General features: G+C 38.6%; 1 protein-coding gene across 2 annotated transcripts in view; it reads left to right on the plus strand.

Annotated features, from left to right (window-relative positions):
* Positions 1–27,715, plus strand: part of prkcz (protein kinase C, zeta) — a 142,321-nt gene that overhangs the window by 70,476 nt on the left and 44,130 nt on the right. Inside the window, exons 5-10 of one of the 2 annotated variants that reach the window (XM_053317434.1) lie at positions 8,182–8,267; positions 17,527–17,658; positions 21,301–21,391; positions 24,095–24,100; positions 24,405–24,460; positions 24,608–24,802. In XM_053317434.1, the coding sequence (XP_053173409.1) occupies positions 8,182–8,267; positions 17,527–17,658; positions 21,301–21,391; positions 24,095–24,100; positions 24,405–24,460; positions 24,608–24,802 (566 nt within the window). Of the gene's footprint in view, positions 1–8,181; positions 8,268–17,526; positions 17,659–21,300; positions 21,392–24,094; positions 24,101–24,404; positions 24,466–24,591; positions 24,803–27,715 lie in introns of both variants that reach the window. The other variant, XM_053317433.1, reaches the window with a different exon arrangement.

Raw genomic sequence — 27,715 nt, forward strand, 5'->3', positions numbered from 1 at the left:
GTCATTTAAGAGAGTGGGAAAGTGAATATTACTTAAAAATACTATCCAATGTGAATTCAATTCATCTCTAAATGATCTATTAATTAAATAAATATATTCATTAGTTTCTGCATGATAACAAACATTAACTGATCCCTGAACTAATCTTCAATAATATTTTCTATTGAATGGTTTTCTATATAATACTATTGAACGGTGATTGTATTAGACAGTAATAAATGTGATTTGCATGGCTGCCAAATCATTTCCCCACATATATAAACTTGTTCTGAGCACCTCCTCATCTTTTCATTAATACTCCAATTAAATACATTAAGCTAAGAGCTGCAATTAAGCACTTTGTCAATACATGTTTCTATTAATAAGGTAATCACATGCGCTGTATTCAGCTTTACTGTGCTCAACCATGTGTAGGTTTCCTTCCATTCCACACACACACCATGAATCAGTAGCACATTGTACATGTGCTACATTGTACATGTGCTACCCACCCCCCCCCCCCCCCCCCCCCCCCCCAATCCCCATCGCCCTCACTCACCCACTAGTACAGGCTCAGGAGAAAGAAATACTGGGTAACTATGGAAACACGCCGTAGTGACTCTCCAAGGCAGACGGCGCTTTCCTTTAGAGGCCTTGAGTTAACAGGATTAGAGGGAATTCACAGATGAGACCCCTAAAGAGCAGAGCCTCTTTTTTCTCTCTCTCTCTCTCTCTCTCTCTCTCTCTCTCTCTCTCTCTCTCTCTCTCCTCTCTCTCTCCTCTCTCTCTCTCTCTCTCTCTCTCTCTCTCTCTCTCTCTCTCTCTCTCTCTCTCTCTCTCCTCTTCTCTCTCTCTCTCTCTCTCTCTCTCCTCTCTCTCTCTCTCTCTCTCTCTCTCTCTCTCTCTCTCTCTCTCTCTCTCTCTCTCTCTCTCTCTCTCTCTCTGATCTCCACAACCCCAAAAGATCCAAAGATACTGGAATCACTCTCATTCATCACGGTGCAAAAAAGGCAGAACGTATAGGTGTTGAGTTGACATTCAAAAGTGTTATAAACTTCCGTGACAATGCTGACATTTTAACCAGAGTCTGACGTAGGTTTTGCTTTAATTCTGCCCTTTAATCCTCAGTCAGTACATCATGTGCAAGTGTCTCTCTTTCTCTCTATAGGTACTGCTTTCTTTCTACTTCTTAAAAAGCAGTAAAAACTCATGTTCAGAAGGCATTTAGGTAGTTACTTTTTGTTTTAACTTGACAGCGAAGCACTTTGTGAAAGGCCTACTCACTTGTTTGCATACAGAGATGAGCACAACTGTTGGCAGTCTCAATCTTCTTTATCATTATTGTTTGTCAAACAAAAAGGCTCAGATAACATCAGGTTTGGCCATGTGACATAGTGAAGGCTGGTGATAGACAAACATTAAACATGAGCATGAGTCCTCTATCCGGAACAAGAGTTCAGCCTGATCCATGAAAATTAAAAAACCCAGCTCTGCAGCCATCGCTCAAGAGATAAACAGAACATCATATACAGTGCTGTGTGTTCAGCCTCATTCCACACAATGATCAGCTCTTTTTTTTTTTTTTTTCAGAGAAGAATTTGTTGTCAAGATTCACTTTTATTTGCAGACAATGTCATTCTGACATCCTCATAGCTAACTAATAATAGCTGGTATATGGTGGGCTGTGGCTACCATAGCAACAGAGGCAAAAAAAAAGAAGAAAAAAGTGAGTGGAGGAGGATACAGCAACCGCACCCATTACCAGAGCAACTAACCAGACTGGAAAACCAGTACAGACAGATGAGGTGAGGCACTGGGGGAACTGGTGAATAATTTGTGGGAGTCAGGAAGGGATCGCCAACCAGTTCACATGGACAAGTGAAGTGAACAAAGACAACATACTGTATGTAAACTGGCTGGTTATGTATAGATTTGAATGGCAGCATGTGTGTCAGACAGTGAGTGTAGATGCAGATATCTTCTCAAGATCCAGATGTTTACAATACTTTAACTAAAATGTCTTTGTCACAATGTATGAGCTATATAGGGAGAGACAGTGTATCATGTTCAGCTAGTCAGGAGTACTGGTGTTACATACAGTCCTTACAAAGATCTGAGACTCAGACTTAGAAAAACTTAAATATCCTCCATAAATCATGCAGAGAGGTCCAGTTAAAAACGCAAATATGAGTAAATAAATAATATATTCCCTTGTATCCCCTGTCTATGTATATATAAATAAAATCATAATTATAAATAAACAACATACCTATGTATTCCCAATAGTCCACATAGTACTCTACCTGGCTACCTCAACTTATTTAATTGGGTTGTAGCCATGGGAACAGATCAGAGCTGATGCTGCACTCTTTGTGTTTACATTGCAACAAAGGGACAATCAGCCCAATGTCCAGCCCAGTCTACTACGTCTTTGCTTTTACATGGGCACATACGTCTAAACCAAAAAACAAAAAGATTCTGCACTTGGAAAGGGAAAATCATTTTAAATGACCTTACTCTTGATAAACCAGTTATACAAAATCAGTCCAAAGCCTTGTGATAGAAATGTGTGCTCAGAGGCTATTTTAATATATATATTTTTTGGGATTTTTGCCTTTAATGGACAGACAAGTAGAGCGAGACAGGAAACTGGACACAGAGAGGGGGAGTGACACGCAGGTCAGGACCACTCGGTGCGGGATTTGAACCGGGGTCGCCTGCAAGGAGGACTGTAGCCTCAGCACAGGGTCGGGTGCTCTAACCACTGAGCCAAACATATATATAGCCACCTCAGAGGCTATTTAAAAGAAGAATGTAATCTGTGGTTGTGCAGAATTGCCCAATACTGTTGTTACTGTCTGATGGGGAGAAGCTTCACCTATTTGCCACATTCACTGTGGCTAAGTCTGTTCTCTCACAAACCAAATGAGCCTGTTGAAAAACCAAACTGCTTTCTTTAACTCCAGTTGCTAAAATGTAGACATTAGATAAGATAAGATTAGATTAAATGTATTGTCCTGGAGGAACAGGAAGTTCAGAATACAGCTGCACATAAACAACACACATGACACAGTGACAGGACCAAAAATGTAAACAGTGAGCACAATAATATAATAGGGTTGACATGTATTTTTTTATGTTTCACAGTATTCAACTGCATATTGCACATAGTTGAATATTGCACTTATCCCTAGGTTACCATGGACATAGTTGAATATTGCACTTATCCCTAGGTTACCATGGACATAGTTGAATATTGCACGTATCCCTAGGTTACCATGGACATAGTTGAGTTTTGCACGTATCCCTAGGTTACCATGGACATGGTTGAATATTGCATGTCTCCCTAGGTTACCATGGACATAGTTGAATATTGCACGTATCCCTAGGTTACCATGGACATGGTTGAATATTGCATGTCTCCCTAGGTTACCATGGACATAGTTGAATATTGCACGTATCCCTAGGTTACCATGGACATAGTTGAGTTTTGCACGTATCCCTAGGTTACCATGGACATGGTTGAATATTGCATGTCTCCCTAGGTTACCATGGACATAGTTGAATATTGCACGTATCCCTAGGTTACCATGGACATAGTTGAGTTTTGCACGTATCCCTAGGTTATCATGGACATAGTTGAATATTGCATGTCTCCCTAGGTTACCATGGACATAGTTGAATATTGCACGTATCCCTAGGTTACCATGGACATGGTTGAATATTGCATGTCTCCCTAGGTTACCATGGACATAGTTGAATATTGCACGTATCCCTAGGTTACCATGGACATAGTTGAATATTGCACTTATCCCTAGGTTACCATGGACATAGTTGAGTTTTGCACGTATCCCTAGATTACCATGGACATAGTTGACTTTTGCACGTATCCCTAGGTTACCATGGACATAGTTGACTTTTGCACGTATCCCTAGGTTACCATGGACATAGTTGAATATTGCACGTATCCCTAGGTTACCATGGACATAGTAGATTTTTGCACGTATCCCTAGGTTACCATGGATAGAGTTGAATATTGCACATATTCCTAAGTAAGCATGGACATGTTAGGGCAAAAGGTAAACAAGAAGAAATAAGCTACATAAAAAGGTAAAACCTGTACAAAATCCAAACAAATCCTAGAACATGAGCAATAATAAATAGTAAGTCAAAAGCATCAATGCTAACATCTATCCTTGTTCTTGTTTATCAGGCTTTGGTCAAATATGATCAAATGTATTTTGTCCATTCATTGTTTCAAAACTACCTCTGTACAAAATGTACAATCTAGTTTTATATAGTTCTATATGTTGAATAAAATCATGTAATCATCAACAGTTGAGGTTTCACAGTAAACACCCTTCTCATTGTAGTGCATATTATACAGGACCTGCAGGAAGTGATGATTAGTATCAGCCCAGTGTCAAATGACTGGAGCAGAACAGATAAACTATATGACTGGTCACATCTGGCCATCACCCAGTTCATGTAATAAGATCAGTATCTGAGCTCATACTGATGCAACTTGATCCAACTTTAAGGTTTGCTTATTTGATCAGTGTTAAAGGATTTGTGTGGAGGTCTCTATAATAATGTGGATCAAGCTGGTGGAAGCACGTCTGTGGACACAGCTGATCTGGTGACGCTGTGTGTGTAATGTCCATTTGGTCATACTTGAACAAATCCATTCATGTGTCTAACCCTTTTGGTCACAGACAGAAACACAGCTCCTCTTCATGTCCAGCACTGTTTGTTCTGCCGTAGCAAATCAAATTCAATTGTTTTCTTTTTAAAGCTCTATCTAATGTAACACCAAGAAATCCAAATTTCCTGCCACTAATAGAAATATAATGAAAGCCTGTAATCATTTCCCATAGTCATCACTTGTTACCCTGTCACGTCTTGTTGAGTCATCATTTTATATGCTGAATTTAGATCTCTGTGCTTGAAGGTTTGAAGTAACATAAGACTGAAGCTCAAAGAAGCAACTCATCACTAAAGTGAATCATGCTGATATATTGCTAAATAATGCATTAATTAGACTCAACAACACATCTTAAGCAGAAGATATTCTCTTTGCTGATTATGGCAGCAGTTATAATGTAAGACTGTTGCAAAAAAACTGAATCATACACAGAGCACATGGAGAGAAAGGTTACTGGTTCAGATTACACCAAACTCAATAGAGCTTTCATAAAGAAGGATGTGCACAATGACATGTTTAGACTGTGTAACCTCCCCAAAACAAGATGGGAACCAAAAAACCCAATGACACAGACCACTAATTCCTCACTATGTGCTGGGAATTCACAAACATTCTGTCAATCCTCTCAAAATGAATATTAACAATACTAAAATAAAAGCTTTTACAACATGAATACAGTCAGCTTTCTCCTTGACATGTATACATGATATAGGTTTCTAATCAGGTTTTTTATAAATGTGTGGATAAAGTGTGTAAATAATGCTAACTGATACAGATGACACATATAAGAGAAGGGACACGGCTGTAAGAAACATGGTTCAGTCTGTTTAACAGGAGATATGTTGAGAGGATGTTAGTGTAGCTGTGACCATTCCTACATTTGTTGAGTTTGTTAAGTTAAACCAGTTAGGCCTGGGCAATTAATCGAAACAAAATGGAAACCGACATTTAGAAACTCTAATGGACTTAATCTTGCTCATGTCAATTAATGGTGGTGTTCACTGTTGCCATGACAGCAAAGGTTGCATATCTTTAAGGAATTTGAAAACTTGTCTCCAGTGATCATTTGAACCCAAACCATGATCTTTACAGTACATAGTTCTAATCAAGTAAACTAGACATTAACCACAGCGTCACATCTTAAAACATCTTTATTTTCACTCCCTAAAGATACTCATGTGTGAGGGCAGCAGTGGAAAATACTAAACTAAAGAAACTGTGAATATACATCATTGTTCATCAAGGGTGGAGATAATCGTTCATTAAAGGATAACTACCGTTTTTTACAACCTGGACCTTATTTCTAGCATAAAATATGACCATTTACTCACCCAGACAACTTTGGTGTCATTTGGAGTCGTTCGGACGAAATTAGCTCCAGTGTTGCTGCGTATATCTGTAAAATGCGAGTACACAGGGCACCGAAGCACAGCCTCTATATAAAGCATTATCTGCCACCAAACTAGTTCATTTCACCAATATTTAGTTATGATACGTTAGTGCTATTCCCCTCCGAGCCCGGGTCCGGGGTCTGTAGGTTGACTTACTAACCTAAATACGTCTGTATCACAACACTGGAGGATTTCCTCTCAATGATAAACATCATCCAGATCAGAGGTTAGTAGGACAACCTACAGACCCCGGATGTTGATAACATGCCACCATGGGCTCGGAGGGGAATAGCACTAACGTATCATAACTAAATATTGGTGAAATGAACTAGTTTGGCAGCAGATAATGCTTTATATAGAGGCTGTGCTTCGGTGCCCTGTGTACTCGCATTTTACAGATATACGCGGCGCTCCACTGGAGCTAATTTCGTCCGAACGACTCCAAATGACACCAAAGTTGTCAGGGTGAGTAAATGATCGTATTTTATGCTAGAAATAAGGTCCAGGTTGTAAAAAACGGTAGTTATCCTTTAATCGTAATCAAGGTTTAAAGTCCAATTAATCATGATTTTAATTTTTGCCATAATCGCCCAGCCCTAAAACCAGTTTGCTTTCTTTGTTTTTCTCTTCTATTTTCGAGACACTGCGCTAAATGAATCACTTTGTATCTGTCTGCTATTACCTTCTGTGACACTCTGACTATGCTTCCTCACAAAGTCAGTTTAACATTTGACTAGGGCTGGGTTTCAGTAATAGATACCTTTTTAAGATATTGACTGAAAGAAATCAATACCAAGTATTATCAAAACATTTCCCATCAAACGATCCCTGCAATCTATCCTTTTTGCACCCAGAGATAGAAAATATGAGTATTTGTATGAACTTGCTCACAGCCAATCAACACAAACGTTCTTTGATTTAATGCGACATGTAATTGCCCCACTGCCACAGCAGATACAATGCAATGTAATGCTTCTATTCACATGATGGGTATGGAATGAAGTATCAGTTGGTATCAGTATCACTTTGTTTGGATTGGTATCATTGTTTAAATGATAGCCAGCCCCATATTTGATTATTTGTTGAATTCAGACACTTTTGGGCTGTGAGGAGTAGCTCTGTCTGTCATTACTACTCCAACACACACACACACACTGAAATGTTGTAACACTAATAGGCTACAGTTAAATCAGTGAGGTTCCATAATAAGGCCAGGTCAGTGGTAGAAGAGGACTCTAGCTACTGATGTGCTGCATGCATTTAGAGTATCCAGGTCACTTAAGGTGAAGTGTGTAAACACAGCCCTTACCTTGAAAAACAACCATATGATCCTTTTCTGATAGGATTTGTCCTCAGAATGACATTGTTTGTCTGTGGCATCCAAAATCACTGTCACAAAAAATATGTGTATGACTAATTTTGTGTGGTTAGGGTTAACACAGCTCTTCATTAATGTTATGGTAGTCATCATGGTGAAACTTCTTTGTTAGGGTTAGAAAAAGATGGCATGTCTAAAACAAACCAACACTGACTGCTTGTAAGAACAGCAGTCTCCACACTTTGCTGACATACATCATTATTATACTGTAATACTGTAGCTTTGTAATGTTTGAAGATGTCAGAGTGTTTTGTCTTTCAAACAGTGTAAAACAGTTGAATATGAGGACAGAAGAACCCAGTTCCAGCACAGACTAGAGCACATGTTTATGCCCAGTGCTCCAGTTATAAATAGCTACACCTTCATGCTCTCGTCTGAATAAAAGGCTTTATGGAGCACTAATAAGTCCATTCATCACAAGGGATAAAGGAAAGGATGGGATGGAGGTCTGTAAGAAGGGTGGAGGCAGAGAGAGGAGGAAATAGATAAAGGGAGGGGGTGAGAGACTGGTGAGGGAGGGAGGGAGTGGTGCATGTGTAGATCTTATAGAGAAACCTGATGGTTGTCTTTGCCTCACTTGAACTCACACTTCACACGGAGGAAGAGCCATATCCTGCCTTTTGGACGTTTCCCTTGGCTTGCACTCTTTCCTCTCACTCCATCTCTCCCTCCTCTGCATTAGCCTGTCACCATGCTGCTACTCTACAACTGTTTCCTCTCTCTTTTAGAATCGATCTATCGCCGCGGGGCCAGAAGATGGAGGAAACTCTACCGAGTCAACGGGCACCTCTTCCAGGCCAAGCGCTTTAACAGGGTGAGTGTCCTCAAACCTCACTAATACACAGTCTCCAGAGGGATGCGCATGCTGTAATGCCAGAACAATGCTTCAGTCAGCTCAGTTAATTGAGCTTGTCTTCACAGGGGAATACTGGAATCATCATTAACTCAGTTTTAGATATGATGTAAGATGTTTATTTTAAGGTAAAGTTAAGTCTAAGATATTACAATGTGACCTGGAGACATTAGCCTTAGTGTTTATAGCCTTGTAACCAGTTAGCATAGGTTATGATGATTAAAGACTGGCCCACAACAGCATGTACACAAAGCTCTGAGTGGCTCAGTTGTTTTTCCTATTACAGTAGGTAAAGAGCCAATGAGCACCACGCCAAATGTATTTGAATGGCTGAAAAAATAAGAGATGTGGGTAATGCTTTGATACATGAATGTAGCTTCTGACTTTAGTAAAGCAGCTGTCATGAAAAGAAAAGGTTATTTTTTGACATTAGAAAAAGTAGAAAAAAAATCTTTTACAGTCTTACTTTTTCTGGATTGTTCAACCTTTTAAATGAAGTTCTAGGAAACCTCTGACATGTGGTTATAAGCTATACAGTGCTTCAGTTAAGGTTTTATCATATTATAAAAATGGGTTTTATTTTAAAGTATGGTAAAAGCAGTACTATCCTGTGAATATGTCCATATTGGGTGTTTCCACCCATGTGGTGGTGCATCCACTGCCAGCTGGGAAGTAGTGTAGAGCTGCAAGGATTAGTTCATTAGTTGCCAACTATTACATTGATTGCCAACTATTTTTCCAATTCATTAATTGCTCTTTTTCTTTCTATTTTTTTTAAGAAAAAAAATGGACAGATTTCCTGATTCCAGCTTGTCAAATGTGAATATTTTTCTGTTGTGAAGACGTCACCTCAGGCTCTGAGAAAAAGGTTTTTCACCATTTTCTGAACTGTTATGGACCAAGCAGCTAATCTATTTATCTATCTAATCCTAAAAGTAACTGACAGATTCATCAGTAATGAAAACTATTTTTAGTTGCAGCCCTAAAGTAGTGTGATCTTTATGTATGTTCCCTTTTCTATGAACCATAACCACAGTCCCTTAAACAAACCAACGTTTTACTTCTATTAACATGACCTATATTATTGTATGACTCATGAAAAAAGGAACAAAATCAATGCAAATATCATCTATTTGAATCCATCCTTCGCTCTTCCTTATCCAGACCACAATGCAACTCGACCACCAACAATTTCCTGGAAACACTTATATATGTATGTATGTATAAAATGTTTGTGTTCCCCTTTAATTATAATCATGATCTTTAGCTACTGGAGAATGATAATAATTTCACGTTCAGCAAACAATCTGTTGCTTCTATCCAATAGACTGTTCATCACCAACATTAGTTTGAGCTTCTCATGTGTTTGTGTGCAGGCTCTGAGCGTGCAGTGCAGTCTGTCATAAACATAGTGCAGTTGAATTATATATGACAGGTAATCAAGTGACTGCTCCAGCTAAGCTATCTGGATATTGATGCATAATTCATGGCGTCCTAGTTATGGCTTGTTTAGCAGTTCTCTCATCTCAGCTCACACCTCCACGCTCTGTTCAGGTACCTTTTTTAAAACACATGTGGGCTTCAGACATACCCCTGCACCACCTGCAACATCTGCACCCACCACCTGCTCACAGGACTCCAGCACGTAAAGTGGTCTTCTGTAATGCACGGCTGCCACTGTGGAACAAAAGATATTAATCCACGTTTCTTCTTCATGTGTCTCGACTGAAGAGGAAGAAAGCAGAATGTTTTTGTTGTTTTAAACGTGTCATTTGATACATGTAATCCAATTATTAGTATTATTGAATCACGTTGTTGTTCTGGGATCAAACGTTCAATCAGGATGTTTAAAACTTCCTGTCAGAAATAGAGTTTTTAAGGTTTCATCCTCTCTGTCTCCCTGGTGAGTCAAAGCAGGTCCTGAAATGAATCGTCCCCCCCCCCCGCGGGTGTTATGGGTCGTCATGTCTAGACCAGAAAGTGGATGAGTAGAGTGCACTGACACGCTGACTCAGCACTCGGGTCCAAGATCTCTTCCTCAGAGTCATTACTACCGCTGCACTGTGGAGCCTGGATTATTCAATTAAGACGTATCCTGAAGGTAGACAGTTATACAGAAGTACTTATGTGCTGTAGAGAGATGAAATCCACACACAAACTGATCATAATGACTGTGGACTGCTGCTCTCTCTTACTGCCCAGCCTCCAAATAAAATACATGCACATACTACTCATTTACTCATTATTATACAATCTAGACATTTATTATCTCCATTTCAGTTTTTCCAACTCCACTTCCTTTCAGGGAGTTTATACATATACATATACACAACTTGAATAAATAAACTATATTGGTGCACTGTGGACAACATGTACACTGAAACCATTATATACAATGTATCAGGGATAGGCCAATAATAAGGTAGGGAAATACACTTATTAGCTTTCTATGAGTGAGATGAGAAGATCAATGTCAATCTCATGTTTGGGATTTAAGTGCATAGCTGGGCTCAGGATGTGGTTAGCCTAGCTTAGCATAACGACTGTACTGTGGTTGCCAGATATGGTCAGTGATAACAGCTTTTGGTTTCTGTACAGACACAACACAGTCACTGCTGCTGGATTGTTTGTCATTCAGATAGCTTTTCATTTGCTGTGTTTCTATTAGAAAGTCAAAACTAACAATGAATGGATCCATTTCAAATATTGTAGGGCTGCAACTAAATATTATTTTCATAATCTGTTAATTATTTCTTGTTTTTGTTTTTTTGGTCCATAAAATGTCAGAAAAAAATATTCATTTTACTGTCATAGGGGACTAAAGAAACCAGAAAGTATTCACATTTCAGTAGCTGGAATCAGAGAATTTGGAAATGTCCTTCTTAAAAATGGACTCAAAACAATAAATTGATTATCAAAATAGTTTGTGATTAATGTAATGGTTCACAACGTATCAATCAGTTGACTAACGGTTGCAGCTTTATCTGTGTGTATCCAAAGCCTGAGCTCTGTGATTGTCCATGGTTATCATAGTGAATTAAAACCAAGACTAAAAGGAAAACATTAACTGAAATAAAAATAAAAAAGATTATGAAATAAACAATGTAATGTGAGCAGTATTACATTTCCTACAACACAAATCACTGTGCATTATATTGCTGTATAGAAATGTGCAGTGTAGGAGGCAGGGTTGGAATTGTTCATGTGTCCTCAGATGTTGCCTGAACACAAATGTACAACTGAGCAGCAGGTGTTTGTCTTGTTAACCAGTTGTTTTTCACACTGGGATTTCTCTGACAGTTGTTGCTATGCCAGCTTCCAGGCGTCTGGTTGGTTCACTATGATGTCCTCAGCATATAAATAAGCCAGGAAGAAGTAGGTCAGGTTTCTCCTCCCTTCTCTCACTTCATCCCTCTCTTTCTTTACTCTCACTCTCTAGACGTTTCCCTCCATCCCCCTCCACCGCCTCCCTCCTCCATCCTGCACCCCTCCACCCCCTCCCCTTACGCTGCAGTGGAGAAAGCTGCTTTGTGGATCCCTCTCATTAGACATAATGGGGTCTCTTTAGCTTCTGTCTCCCATGTGATGAAGTAGAATTCAGTCGTCCCTGCTGGCTGTTGAGGCGCTCCATTAGGGAGATGACTGACACTCAGCCTCCTGTGGCACAAAATAAAAGAAAATAATCCAAACAGAGAGTCTGGTTCATGCACATTTCCACCAGTTTTGCTGACTAGAGATGTGTTATCAGGGTTAGAGTTGAATAAATGAACTCACATTCAACATCTATATCCAGTGATACTCACAACATCCAGATGTTTACCTCCAGAGGTTCACTTATCAGGTCCATTGATCTTTTCATCTGTTTCTAGTTATTTGTCTTTTAGTTGAAGGAATATCTCCAAAACATGTTAGATACAGTACTGAATGACTTTTTCACTTTTTTTCTTACTTACAATTTGAAGATAGATAGATAGATAGATAGATAGATAGATAGATAGATAGATAGATAGATAGATAGATAGATATTTTGTTTAGCATTTCCATCCCAGCAGCATACAAATAAACAGATAAATAAAGATATAGGTATATAAATATTAAAATGCTACAGTAGTGTCCTATATCATTTCTTCCATTAACATAATACACTCTACTTTAAGTATGCCTGCTCAGATTGCTCTCTAGTCCTGTTTATGACACCCGTGAACTACATTTGCCTTTAATGATGTGGCTGAGTGGGAGAGCAAGTTGTTCCTTTTGTTCCTCTCTGTGCAGCGTAGGTTCAAGGCTTTAACACAGGGGTCAGCCGTTGTGTTATGATTAATTTGATAAAGGAATAGGTTGATACAACATGACACATGGCTCCATTATAACTCCTGTAATATAGCTGAAATGACTGAAATGACTTAGCACATGGAGCAGAAGAAGTGTCATTTAGCTCTCTGAGTGGATTATTGATCAGTTCAACTTATGACATTTTCAACAATGACTTTTTCCGTTATTATCTGTAGTAGATTTCTGATACATCCCTAACAGTTTTGAAGTATCCCAGGTCACATTTGACCTTCAGGCTTCTGCTCGCTGACATCATTAGAGCAGGGGTTCCCAAGCCCCTGGCCATAGTCTAGTACTGGGCCCCTGGCCATAGTCTAGTACTGGGCCCCTGGCCATAGTCTAGTACTGGGCCCCTGGCCATAGTCTAGTACTGGGCCCCTGGCCATAGTCTAGTACTGGGCCCCTGGCCATAGTCTAGTACTGGGCCCCTGAAGATTTGCAAAAAAGCAGAATATTAATAATATAACTTCATAAACTGTCAGACTGTCAATACCAGAACCAGCATTAATAATGGAGTGTGGAGAACAAAACCCCAAAAATGTGAGTGGGATATTTTACTGGTCAGTGTGATGGATGTGCTTTATGAAATACTTGAAAACCTACTGTACATTGACTTTTCTGTAGAGCTATACGTTACTAAACCAAAACTTATGATTGGTGGATATAACTGGCCATGGTCTGTAGTGTAGAACTGGGATGCAGCTTAAATCATTGTACACACTGTTCTAACCTGATCATTCTGGGATCATATACAGCACAGCTCATACTGATGGAGTTGGACTAGGCTCAACTTGATTTCCTGAGTTGGAGCTACAGTAGTATGCTGTGATAACAACCTGTGCTCATACGACCATGAACAGGGTTAGGGAGGTTAGTTTGGAAATGTAATAGGTTACAGATTACTACTTACTGTAATGTAAGTTGACCAAAGTGCTGTACAGAAGAATAAATGAGACATCATAAATAAAAGACATAACAGCTCACATGAGGCCCAAAATTACATATAAAATACAAAAATAAATTAAAAGACATAAAACATCATCAAAGTCATCTAACGTATTATATTTGATGACTTTTCTGTATGTTTCTAGCTGTTAGGGTAAGTGTTCCCATTAAGCACCAAAATCTAAGTTCAGCTGTTTTTCATGGATACTGACATGATTTATAAGAGAGATCATTTCTTATAAAGAAGATGTATCTCTCATTTAAAATGTATTCATTAGTTCATGTAGATTTTGGAATATAAAATAAAGATATTTGATGAGAAAAGTCAAAAGTGTGACATGAGCTTAATTGGTACTGTGACTCCATTTAAGCTCCAAATAAACCCACGTCATGATTTATTTACTAAATATAAAAATATATTGATTTCAAAAAATTAAAAACAGCAATATATGTATTCAGTAACATGATAAATATAAAAAATGAAGAAAATCTTAAAGGTTTGACTTCAGATGGAACCTCCTTTTATAATCATCAACATTTTCATCACTAATTGTCATTTCATTTTTCTCATCAACTGGAACACATTACACTTACATGTATTTAGTAATTAAATGACTGTAACGCCATCACATAGAAGTAGTTAGTCCTCAACACTGACCATGAACCACGTCCTTTGTTTTATGTGGAGTTACACCTCATCTAGCTTTAGTATGTTGTGGAGCTTTTGATCATATCACATGATCATCATTAGCAGATAAAGTAACATTGTTGCAAAGTTGATTATGCCGACTTCAGCATGCTGTAGTTCTTCTTTTTAAGAAATACTAATCATTAAAATCATTATAAATAAACTTATGTCCTCTTATCATTTGTTATTATAATGACCTGATTTCACTGATGTCATTGGTCATTTTGCTCTGACGAGTTTTCTTGCTCAGATGTGAGTCAGACAGCACATCATCTCTCAGCATATTAGTGTGCTCAGTTTCCAGGCACTCGTATGATCTGTGATGGTGTCTGCTGAGCTGACGGGAGGACTGTCGATCGATAAAAGCCTTTTTCATCCTCCCATTCTTTTATCCTCCAGTTGCACCCGGCTGCTGGACCTCCACATGACAAACAGCTAGAGAAATGATGCAATCTTGCTGTTGTGTTTCTCCCTTTTTATAGAAGTCTTTTATTCCTAATTATGCTGGCTGTTTGTTGTTTGTCCTTTTTAAAATCAGATGAGGCCTCTCTGCTGCAAAATCTGGGCTCAGTCATGTCAAGTGGACGACTCTTAATATGACAGTGAGATAAATCCTGGAATTAATGAAATCTCAGTGTGAGCACATTCTGGGATTACATCAGTACTCATCTCTACCAAAACTAAGCAGTAGGGAGGAGTCAACCAGGTCAAAGACATCACTGTCCTCAACTAAGGTCCAGACACTGTATTAACGCCACTCATTTTACACGTCAGCGTCAGCGGCAGTTTTTGTTGACGCTGATGTGTAAAATGAGTGAGTTAAAACTGTGCACACTTTAAAAACATGACGGCAGACATGATACTTACAGTACCAAACACAGCTGATAATGTGAATTAATATAGAATATTAATAAAATGTGTAGCTTCCTAATTCGCATCGGTGTTATGAGTCCCACTGAATATGCCGAGTAATGTTTCCCCTGCTGGCCACAACTTCCTGCTCGGCCCACAGACTTTACATTGTGATGATGTCACCGATTTTTAAATCACTTCTCTCTGCTCCAGTAAAGTTTTACACATATAAAACCATCATGGATCAAAAATGAATAGTAGAAAGAGTCATACGGTAATTGACCATGTCTGTTTCAAGCTGTCATCAGTTTTACAGATGTCTATTTTACAATTGTGGTCGAGCCCTAATCAGCTCTTTTAATAATGATAATGAGCATCACACATCTGTAAAGTCAAGTGAATCTATTTGAATTGCACATTTTCATTGTAAGCATGTTAGCACGCTATCATTAGCACGTAGCTCCAAGCAACCCTGTGGCAAAGTACAAGCTTACAGAGCAGCTAGCATTAAGAAGAACATTAAACATGTATAGACATTTGCAAGGCTTCTACTATGCTCATAGATCTCTGAGAGTCTTAAAAAGAAAGCATCAACATGTCTGTGTGACTTTACTCTATTTCTTATTCATCATGTCTTTTGAAGAATAAAAGGCATCAATAAAAGCACTCCCTGATGTTTTGTAGCCTGTCCAAAGTCTGACAGGGTCACAGACATTCACAGCAGTTCATCCAGCCTTAATACTGTGGATTACTCTCAGGTTGTGAACTCTGTGTATGAAATGCATGAGAGTTCAAATAAAAGAGCCAAAAAAGTGTGTGATTAATTTATAAATGTACGCTCTTAACCTCTGTGTAGAGTTAGATTAGACTCTGAAGGAAGCCTTTTGAAGTCTCGCTGAAGTATTTCCATAGCAACCGAGCACTGACTGGGACTCTTTGTTCTCTTCACTGTCAGCATACACACAAACTCTGTGAATGAATGTTGTCCATACACCGAAGCACACACACTGCATCTTAAGTGTTTGGTCTCCAGTGAGACATTTTGGTGAGGGATTTATTGATGTGCAGGGATGCTGAGCTGCAAACTTAACGTCCTCTGGTGCTAATATACAATATAAGAGACAAGCAAAGAACTAATACTTCAGAGACTGTGTTACCTTACAGAGAATAAACTTCAGTGAGTGTCAGCTTTACAGTAGATGTATGTGTTGTATACAGGGACGTGCACATGATTATAGAGGGGCAGGGGCTCAAACCTAGAAAAGGGCAGCATGTGCGCGCGCTAAGCGCCCCTGAATTTGTTTTCCGGTCCATTACACAATATGGAAATTAATGTAAAATTAAAAAGTAAAGTGCTAAAAGAAAGCTAACTACTTAGCTGTGTGTCCTGTGTAGGTGAAAGTGATATGTAATTGCCATTTCTTTTGTGTCAACAAATTATTGTCAACATGAGTTCATTCACATTATCAAAGTCACAATAAACTTTATATCTAAACCTCGGACCTGTACTTCAGACCTGTAGTGAGGGAAATATGATCCGCCGTAAACACAGTGCATTTTATTTTGAAAATTAACCCGGTGTTTTATTTTGTACAAGATTTCCTGTCCCGCACGATCTGCTCTGTGCTAAATTGACGTCCGGCAAAAATAGAAGCTGACACATTGATTAAAATAGAGCGTTTTTCTGAAATATTACCCATATTTAAGCACGTTGAATAAGTGGACGGCGACTAGTTAGACCATAACTCACAGGTTCAAGTTGCCCCACTGTCACGTCTTCTCAGTTATCCATGGGGCAGCTCTCTCTCTCTCTCTCTCTCTCTCTCTCTCTCTCTGGCGGCTCTGTGACCGAGCCGCAACAGAGAAGCAGCAGGCTCAACACACAACAACAACCCCGTATTACAAGAAAATGGGTACGGTAGAATACCGTGGAGTTTTTGTACCGCCGTTTTTTTAAACATTTTTAACATGTTATTAAAAAAAACAATACACACACACACAGAGGGCACATTTTAATACGAGGCAAAAAGGGCAGGGGCTCAAGCACCCCTAGGGCCCTATGTGTGCACGTGCCTGGTTGTATACTGCCACCATGATGGCAGTATACAACAATATAAATGACTTCTTCAAGGAATGAATAGAAACAATCTAAGTGCCATAAAACCTGAGTATTAATAGGAAATGAGTGTGGTCTGTACAGTTGACTACATAATGACATCCTTGCTGAACACATTAATATTGATTGTGTGAGTTAAAGTGTGTCCTGTCGTGTGTGTGTGTGTGTGTGTGTGTGTGTGTGTGTGTGTGTGTGTGTGTGTGTGTGTGTGTGTGTGTGTGTGTGTGTGTGTGTGTGTGTGTGTGTGTGTGTGTGTGTGTGTGTGTGTGTGTGTGTGTGTCTTACAGAAAGCCTACTGTGGCCACTGTAGTGAAAGGATATGGGGGCTGGGCAGGCAGGGCTACAAGTGTATCAACTGCAAACTGCTGGTCCATAAGCGCTGTCACAGACTCATCCCTCAGACCTGCCAAAGGCTTATGGTGAGTATTTCATCATGTCCCGAGCAACACACACACACATACACACATATAGCAGCACCAGCCTGTCCTGTCCAACGCCAACACAGTCTCACAGCATTCTGGCAAACTCTGAAATGAAAGCTTACAAGTTGTGGACACAAATGATAAGAAGAATGCGTTCTATTCTGTGAAGCTTCTATGAGTCTTCAGCAGTGTGAGTTAGTCATATAAAGTGATATCTGACACATTTACAGTCTTTTTACCATCAGATTCCCTCTTAGTGTTTCCTGTTTTTCTGTGGTGGAAGTATAGTAACAAAAAGACTTTGCTACTAAAACCACTGTAACGTTGAAACATAGAAGATGAAGATTTGACTCATTTGGACGCTGAAGCTTCATATTAGCTTCACATCAACTTTTAAATCCATGTTTACACAGAAGGAGGACTGTGGATTTAGTCCTCCATCACTTCCATTGTAAGTACATTATGAAGAGATCTACTAATGGTCAGTATGAACAGGAGGAATCATTACAGCAAGAAAAACACACATAATGTACATTTGGGTTCGTGACTGTTGTTTTAAGATTGCATTTTGGAACAAAATGAATTCATTCAGTTGCTGAATTCATCCAAAATGAACCCAGAATCTGAGAATAAATGTATTTATTTCTACAGACTATGAAGATTCTTTCTGCCATTAGTGTTGCAGGTGGGTCAGTGACAAATAAGGGTTTCTAAGATGAGTAAATCAAAAATCGTTAACATGTACATTTAGTATTTTTGTTTTTTGTTCATTTGAAATGACATTTGCACCATTTTTAACCAAAAGTAAGACTGAATGCTCCTGAAAATGGTGTAACCACAAAACAATGATAAATATTAAATATTTTATCCACCCACAGTCTATTTAGTGGACTTTTAGAAATTATTACTTCATTTAAAAACATCAAATGAAAACAAAAATAAAAATCTTTTGGAGAGTTTATAAATTTAGCTTTTAAAGCATTTTGTCAATACTGAGCAGGACATATCCTAAAAAACCCATTATTTTTAAATACGTTTTGACAAATGATGTAAAATTTGTTAAAAAAAACAGAAGTATTGCTTTGCAAAAGTGGATTGTATTTATTCCACATTTTATTTCACATTTATTTTCCTGTATATAATCAGATTTTATGGAAAACTACTGGTTACACCAATTGACACTGTGTTGCACCACATCACTGACCCATGTAACATCATTTAAAGGTTTGGGATTGAATTTGTTGCTAAAATGCACAAACTGAGTGTTTTTATGTCCACAGGCTTGTTCCTTCAACTCACTCACATATTTTCTAATGCAGTTGTTCATCTTTTGGATGATGATTTCAACTGTGAGAGTTTCATGGTGATTCAAACTGTAGAGCTGCTTACATAAACTTCTAAACAAGCCAATGTTTGATGGAGATGATCTGAAGCAGCCTATCCAGAGGTCAAATGCTAAGTGAGTGTACCTGAAAAGTTAGTAATAATCCCTGATTGGACAGCTAGAGTAAATACAGTAGGTCTGAGCTGAAGCAGGAAGTCACTCTGTAAACTGTGATGGCTTTGGGTAATCATGTAACTTCTCACATTAGTTCTCTCTTCCACTCTCTTCCCCCAGAGTTTATTTACAGCCTCTCTGCTCATTTGACTGCACATGTTTACATGTTTACCATGTGGAGCTTCTTTGCAGCAGTGTCGCTTTGTTCCTGCATAGCTCTTAACTCACTGAATCAGTGTAGAAGTCTAAAGCCAGTACTGCTTTTGGTAGAGGTGTGTTGTTCCCCCTGTGTTGTCTGCTTCACAAGATCATCAGTATCAAGTCATGATAATAAAGTCAGATTCTTGTTGCTCATACATCTATTGAAACAGCTTCTGTATAGATTAATAGTCCAGTTTGGGAGCAATCCTACATTTAGCAGCTTAGATGATGAGAGAAGAATATTATACAGAACAATATGATCATATAATCGTAATGCAACTGTAAGGAAAGTATTGCATAGTTATTGCACTTGTATGATGAGCTCACTAAGGGAATGCTAGAGCTGCAGTTTAGAGACAGCTAGAAACAGTCTGTATAAAGCTTCAGAACTGCTGCTGATAGACGAGAGAAGCAAACCTCTGATGAAGTGACGTAGAAAAGCAAAGAGGCAATTAAACAGCAGAGAAATTAGCAAACAGGAAGCTGTTGGCATCATTACAGGAGAACCTTTGTTGCCTAAACAAGCCCCAGTAGTCTCAGTAAAATGCCTTGATGGCTGAAACAATGTTATTAACACTGATAGAAATGATCATCAAAACATAAATAGAAGACCTGAGTTGTATAAAAAAATAAAAAAGAGAGAAAGAAACCTAGAAATAGAATCTAGGTTCTGTTCTTACTTTTTAAATGTCAGGCTGATGATTTGAAGACATCTTGAGGTTAGGCTTCAATGAAGAGAAATGCATTCATTGATCTCACTCTCTGCACACAATAAATATTATGTTATATACTCATATTCATAAATGATCTAAAGGATATTTGCATTCAAGCACAACTCATCATCATCATCATCATCATCATCATCATCATCATCATCAACATCAATCTTTATTTGTATAGCGCCAAATCAAGGCACTTTACACATAGAGCAGGTTCTAAACCAAACTCTTCAGGTTTTAACTTTAAAGAGACCCAACATTCCCACATGAGCAACAGTGGCAAGAAAAAACTCCCTTTTAACAGGAAGAACCCTCAGAACCAGACTCAGAGTGGGAGAACATCTGCCTTGACTGGTTGGGGTTGAGAGGAGAGAAAGGAAGGATAGAGGAGAGAAGCACAATGAACTGTGGAACTCTTAACCCTTACACACTGTTCATATTCAGGCATTTCACAGTATCCTCTTATTAGTCAAAACACCATTTTGGGACCACAAATCATCATCAGTCTTTAATAAATGAATGATTAATCCTTAGTTAAGCTTTCAGAGAGCAGAGAGAGTTTATTCTTTTATATAAGTTTTGGTGAAGAAAAAAACCCATTTACAATCACATTATATATAAATATATTATATATATTGGTCCAATTGGTCCTTTTTTTCTTCTTCTCTTAAATGTAACAATGGGTCATATTAGACCCTGAACATCATGTAAGGGTTAAGTCTTTGTCTTCCTGCATCTCTTCTTCCTTTTTTTTCTTTACATTCTATGGAAATGCTACATCAGGTTACATGACGGTGACAGCGAACCAGTGGGCTTCTAATACATTGTTCCCAAAATTCAGCCTCAGAAGCCCCAAAATCCTGACTAAAAGATCAATGTAGTCTGCAGAGTATTTGTTCTGGTCTGGTCTAACTGTCCAGCAGCAGCAGCAGGAATTCCCTTCTTTATCACAGCTTCAGCTCTGTATCTTCAGAGTGAGATAAATGACTTTGAGGTCTGACAAGATGAAATGATTAAATGCCTTTTTGTATCAGAGTAGCATACTTCCTGTGCTTTGCTGAGAACACCTCTTTAAACACTGACATGTTGCTCTCAGTCCTTGACAACATGATTCATCACACACTCTTCCAGCAGTGTAGAACCATGAGTGGATATTATGGTGGATATTTAGGGGAACGTGTGGGTGGATATTTAGGTGGATTTTTGAATTTGCTTTTTCAGGATCCAGTCATGCCATCACAGGAGCCCCCTTCAGATGCCAAGAGCGAAGAGGTGGATCTTCCACCAGATGACACAGAGGACACAGATGGGAGTAAGTAACATGGAAACTTTTTTAATAAACTAACACATCTCTATATGGAAGTTTACCCTTTAAATTGTGATCTTTGAGAGTAACTGTGAATCAGTTCACTGTAAATGTTAATGTAACCGATGAGCAATTTAATAAAGAATAGGCCACTCAGAACAATGCTATTATCACCATACACTTAGTGTATGGTGATAATGACTACATGAACATAATTCATGCATAATTTTATGGTTGTCTAGGTAGATCAGATTGAAAAATAGTTTTATACCCTTTTGTTTTATACATCATTTTATATCCATTAGAAACACTCCTTTGTGGTTCTGCTGTGTGCATTTGAAGGATGGATGCAGGGCTGAAGACACTTTAGAGTGCTTATAGACTCATTGAAAAGGGGTGTCACACACACACAGCCCATTGGCCAGAATCAATCAATCAATCAATCTTTATTTGTATAGCGCCAAATCAGAACAAAGTTATCTCAATGCCCAACATTCCCACGAGCAAGCACTTGGCAACAGTGGCAAGAAAAAACTCCCTTTTGATCAGCCCACCATGAGGTGGGATCTGTCCGACTAGAGAACTCTGCACATTTTCTGAAAAGTAATACACATTTTTCTGCTGCTTCAGAGATTTTTTTCCACCCTGACCATGAATGCAAAAACAATGAATACATATTGTGGTCACATTTAAAATATTCATATTTTGAACATTGTGCAAAATAATCTGAAAAATCCCAAACATGATATTGTTCAAATGATCATTTTTCTAAGATATCTCAGACTGTTGTGTAAATAAATGGTTATAAGTTATTATGCAATGGTTTTACTGGTATTGCCCACCTCAGATCAAATTGGGCTGTATGTGGCCTCTGAACTAAAGTCAGTTGAACACCCCTGAACATTTTGAATTTTAGACAAAAAAACTGCAACACAATTATCATTGTTCACATCATTCCCTTGTGTTGTATGTACCAGAAAAACCATGAAAAATGCAAATTCAGTTCATTCCTTCAGAATCGCAGTGATCTTTGGGGGTGAAGTAAATCTGAGGTTTGATGGTAACAGTCAGTTGGCAAGTAGTTTTATTTCCCCTCTTCAGTACCTTTTTAATTGAAATAAACAGTGTGTAACAGTGAATGAAATACCAGGTGGAAGTAAACAACAGTAGAAAGAAAAAGGAGGATCTGGAGCTATTGTGTAGCTTAGCTACAGCAGTTCATCTCTACATGTACATTCATCAAACATCTGACCCTTTCTACTCTGCAAGGATCACTTTGTGGTGTGACTGCAGCTTTAAAGAGAGGACACTGAGGCTCAAGCTGCAATCCTTCAAATTTAAAATATATAGCACAAAGGGGGCAAATATAAACCATTATCATAATATCTGATCACTTGAGTATGTCTCTTGAGAACTTTTAACTTTGCACATTGTAAGGTTACCATGCTGCAAAATTCATACTACGCCATAATTCTATGTAGATTCTAAATATGTTGTCAGTATTCCTAGTAAAAAACACTAGAGTTTGACTGTGATGTGGATGGACAGCACAAAGGAAACTCACAGCTGGAAAAATTGTGGAAACAAATTGCAGATGGTGTTAAACAAACTCCAGAAACACCTCAGGGAGCAAAACAATCTGTTACATTTTGCTGTGGCTTTGTGGACTTTAATTCTCAGTAGCATTGTAAAGTTGCAGTTTGATTGATATGAAGTATCTCCTGTTCTTGCATTTTCTCTTAGTATAAAACAAATAAGTGTGTTGTTTCTGCATATTTGTGTACAATAAGGATTGGTATACTCTAAACTACATACTGCTTTCAGGTTATATATAGAAGTGGGACACAGCTAGCTTAATGTTGTACTGTTGAGTTCAGATTCTGCCCCTGACCTTACTTCACTGCCCCCACTGCTAATATATTTAGCTAACCTAACCCTGAATTGCCTTGAATCAGTAAGGATGTGCACAACCAACAGGAATGCATAGTTTTAAAGCAAGAATATAAATCACAACTTTAACTTATAAACAGACTTGTTGGTCAAGTATTTATAAAGTTGTACTTCATTACTGTTCCTAACCCATTTTTTCAAGCAGCGTAGCAGTGAAACTCACCTGACATCATACAACATACATCATTTAACACAGCTCCATCTTTAAACTTATATGAGCAGCATTTTATGTACACTTTGGGTTAGGGTTAGGCTCATTTTTCTTAATTCATTTAATATAATTATGCATGTTTTGTTCATGTTTTTTCATTCATAGTTAATTATAATTATTAAATTCCCAGCTATGTTTACAGTTTTAGTGCACTGATGTCATTTTTTACAATCAAGTTTATTATTAAATTGTAAAATATCACAGCCTCCATCACATATCTTTGTCACAAGTGTTTGATAAGCACATCTGAGGGATCATTGCATATCTGTATTGGGATCAGCCCCTAAAACCCAGTATCAGTCAGGCCCTAATGATACTACAGGCTGTGAATAGCTCTACAGAGAGGTATTATGTAAAGTTTGTCTTAGTTGTACACTGAGGAAGTTGTCTGTACTGTATATTACATGAGCTGTACAATACACTGTATAAACACGTGCACATTTTACAAGAGGGTGTTAAAGGAACCCACAGCCCTTGACTTGACTCTAGGAGTGCCCACATAAATGAATTCTAATGATATAAGATAATGACTACTTTGTTCATTGTAGATCCTGGTAGCTTCACATCACACTCACTATCATCAGTTACTGTATGCAAGCTCTCAGATGGGATTCTACAGAACAAAGTGTTAAATCCTGTTAAAAAGAGGCAGTGGACTTATGTGGGGCTCTGTTTGGGGGATCCTGATAAGAGATGCTCTGAGACCCCCCTGTGGAATGACCTAGTTTGGGTACAATATATCCTGTGGACCAGCTGGACTTGATTTTCTGTACTCTATCTCCATCTACTGGCCGAAAAAAAGAAGAGCATGTTAAAGTGTTGATTCAGTTCTGTCACTGACTGTTCATTTTTCTGCAGTACCTTTTTTACCACACAACTGTACAGTGGACAAAACAGAAGATGCAGATACAGAGGTGAGATGGAGAATTTACTCATTCACTATATTCTCTTCTTTTTAAAAAATATTTCACAAGCCTCATTATTTGATCATGCTTCTACATTAAGGTATTTTGACTGTATCGATACAACATCACATCATTCTAACCTTTATCTCACTTCAGGACATCAAGGCAGTAGTGGACGGCCTGGATGGCATTAAGCTGTCTCAGGGCATCGCTCTGGGGCTGGGCGACTTTGACCTGATCCGAGTAATCGGGCGTGGCAGCTACGCCAAGGTCCTGCTGGTTCGGCTTAAGAAGAACGAGCAGGTTTACGCCATGAAGGTGGTGAAGAAGGAGCTGGTTCATGATGATGAGGTGAGAATCTGAATCCGAGTACAACAGAATTGCAGGTGCACAGTTAATGCAAGGTTCTTGCTGAAGGGTTTATGCATCCTTTGTAGAACCTCTTTACACCCTCATTGGTCTCGATCAGTGGTCTCCAACCCTGCTCCTGGAGAGCTACTGTCCTGCATGTTTTAGGTATCTCCCCACTCTAACACACCTGATTCTAATTGTTTATTTCTTATCAAACCCCTAGACAAGCTTCAGCTGCTTGATAATGAGTTAATAATTAGAATCAGGTGTGTTAGAGTGTGGAGATACCTAAAACATGAAGGAGCAGGGCTGCAGAACACTGATCTAGATATCTGACTAGAGCTGAAATGAAAGCAGCTACATGAATGAGTCATCTTCTCTGCTGTTGTCTCAGTATGCTGGTTACCTCGATTCTAATAACCAATAATAACAAGGTATCTATTGCTGTATGAGATGAATCCCTAAAAGTTAAAAGGGAAAGTGGTGACACAGAAAGTGTTGAATGGCATTCAACTCAGTTCATATAATCAAAACTAAATAATGTAAGCTCTTTTCTCTGGAGGCAACAGTAGCCTTCATGGCAAGGTTATGACATAATCATCAGTAATGCAGGGGTTTACTAAATGCCTTTAGGTCATTATGTATTACCAAATGCTTCTACTGCATGTTTGAATCCCAGAATTACCAGATGTATGATCAGGACAAATTCAAGGTCACATATAACACAGATGTAAGGCCCTTTTTTAATATGGACAAGTATGGTGTGTGTTGGCCCTATAGACACGTATGTGCAACATTTCCAACATGGTATATACAATTCATGGTAATTCCATTTTATTACAATTTGGGTCTCACTTCCATAGTTTTTGGATGTAATTTCTATTGATTTTGATAACATAGTATTCACTGAGCTGAACACAGCGAGACAGTTTGACAGGTCTTCCTTTGGAGGTTGAAACAGCAGGTTCATGTACTCATGGTTGGTTACAGTTTGTGGATGAAGACAGTGTTTACAGCTGAGAGTTTGGTAGTAATTTTGTCTCTTCTGAATACGTTTGCATAATCTGTGGGCTTGTTTCCAACCTAACTGATTGTCTGACTGCTCGTGTTTGGGACTTCTTTTTAATGATTACTCTGTTCCCAAATCTCAGCTGAATTCAATAATATTATTACCAAAACCTACAAAAACAAGGCTGGAAGTAATCTTTTCATGTCTAGAAATGGATTTCTAAGGAAGGGATTTGAAAATGTTATGTTTGGCCTCAGCTATTTCTGCACCTGTTTATTTCTGCACATCTAACAAAGTCTCTTTGTGAGCAAGGGGCTCCCACTTTTTAATTTTGGTTTGCCTAAAAACACAGAGGATAAAGTGATACTAAAATGGTCTTGTCAGTTTTCCCATACATAGCCCATACATAGTGACATCAGCATACACAGTACCACTGTCCTGTTTCTGTGGGTCAACATGTGTCACCGCTCCAGAAAAACAACAGTTTAATCAGACCTGCTGCCTGTAAGTGGCCTATCCCACTTACTGTACCATGATTACATCTTTGGCACCTCCATTGAGTGCTATGTATGGATGTCAAATGATGAGATGCTATGGGCCACATCCAGTGTGAGTTACACTTCAGGGTGGAATTCATAGAGTGCACAAAAGAAGCTGGTATGTAAATCCTGTTTACAGATCCAGGATAGATGAAAGTGAATGCAGTCTGTCAGCAAGTCAAATGTGTTTCATAGCTGAGGAGATGAATTTTAAACACATGAGTCCTTGTTCTGAGACTTATGACTGCTGGTTTTGGATCCTACATCTATTTAATTGCTCTGAGCTTGCGTTCCAAGTGTGAATCAGTCCCTGATTAATTGGCAGCAAGGCTTTAGTGCTGGGGGCAGGGACTGGGAAGTGTTGCTGGACTATGTAACAGGTCTAAGAGCAGTAATCAGTGTGGAAAGGAGGGACAGAATGATAACGTATGGGATAAAAGTTCCAGATATAAGGATGATTTCAAAGCATGGGATGAGTGAGAGGGAGTGCAGTAGAGTTAGAGTCAGAGACTGGTGGTGGAGCTTCTGAAAAGAATGAAGGAAAAAAAGGAATTGGACAAATGAGGAAGAAGATGGAGTGGGGGTGGAAACGGCACCAAAGTGGCAGAGAGCATATGAATAGGAAAAACCGTCTGAGGAGGAAGCAGGAACAAGTGAGTGGGTGACTCACAGGAAGAGGAGAGAAGATGAAACATTTTTCGCAGTGATGAATCGCCAGATTGGAATGACGTGAAATTCATTTGAAACAGGAAAAAGTCTGCAAAATGCTCCTAATGCAAGAAATATGCAGACATGCCCATCATTGACATTTTTTCTATTATTAAAGAGAATGTAGCAGGCGGGGGATGATGTTTCCTGATTTCTCTGGATTATGACATTTTTTTTAGGATTGTGCATGAAAAAGAACAATTACAATACTTCTATATTCAGCTTCTTAAAGGCAACATTCATGCATATTACAAAAAAATGACATTTTTGTAACTTACAGTATATCTGGTGGTGTCTAGACATGCATTATTTGAATATATCTGTCTGTGTGTGTCTACTTTCTTCCAAAGAAATAGCCCCATGAAACCTATTGACAGTGTGCTCCATGGATTAAGGGATGTTGCTGTTCAATGTTTAACATGTTATTTTTGCAGTGTGTGTGAATAGTGAACACCAGCACTGCGTCCTGCTGATGTTAGTTTTTTTTCCTGTTGTTTAAAACCACAAGATGGAGCTATTGCTTAACTGACAGCTCCTTCAACACAAACCCCACTGGGCTCATGTAGAGACATCAAGGATCACTGTCCAGAGTTACTGCATCATCTAACATCTGCACAACTCATTCAGGACAACATAAATCATGTTGCAGGCCTCATA

Source organism: Scomber japonicus, chromosome 4 (genome assembly GCF_027409825.1).
Source record: "Scomber japonicus isolate fScoJap1 chromosome 4, fScoJap1.pri, whole genome shotgun sequence".
NCBI lineage: Eukaryota > Metazoa > Chordata > Actinopteri > Scombriformes > Scombridae > Scomber > Scomber japonicus.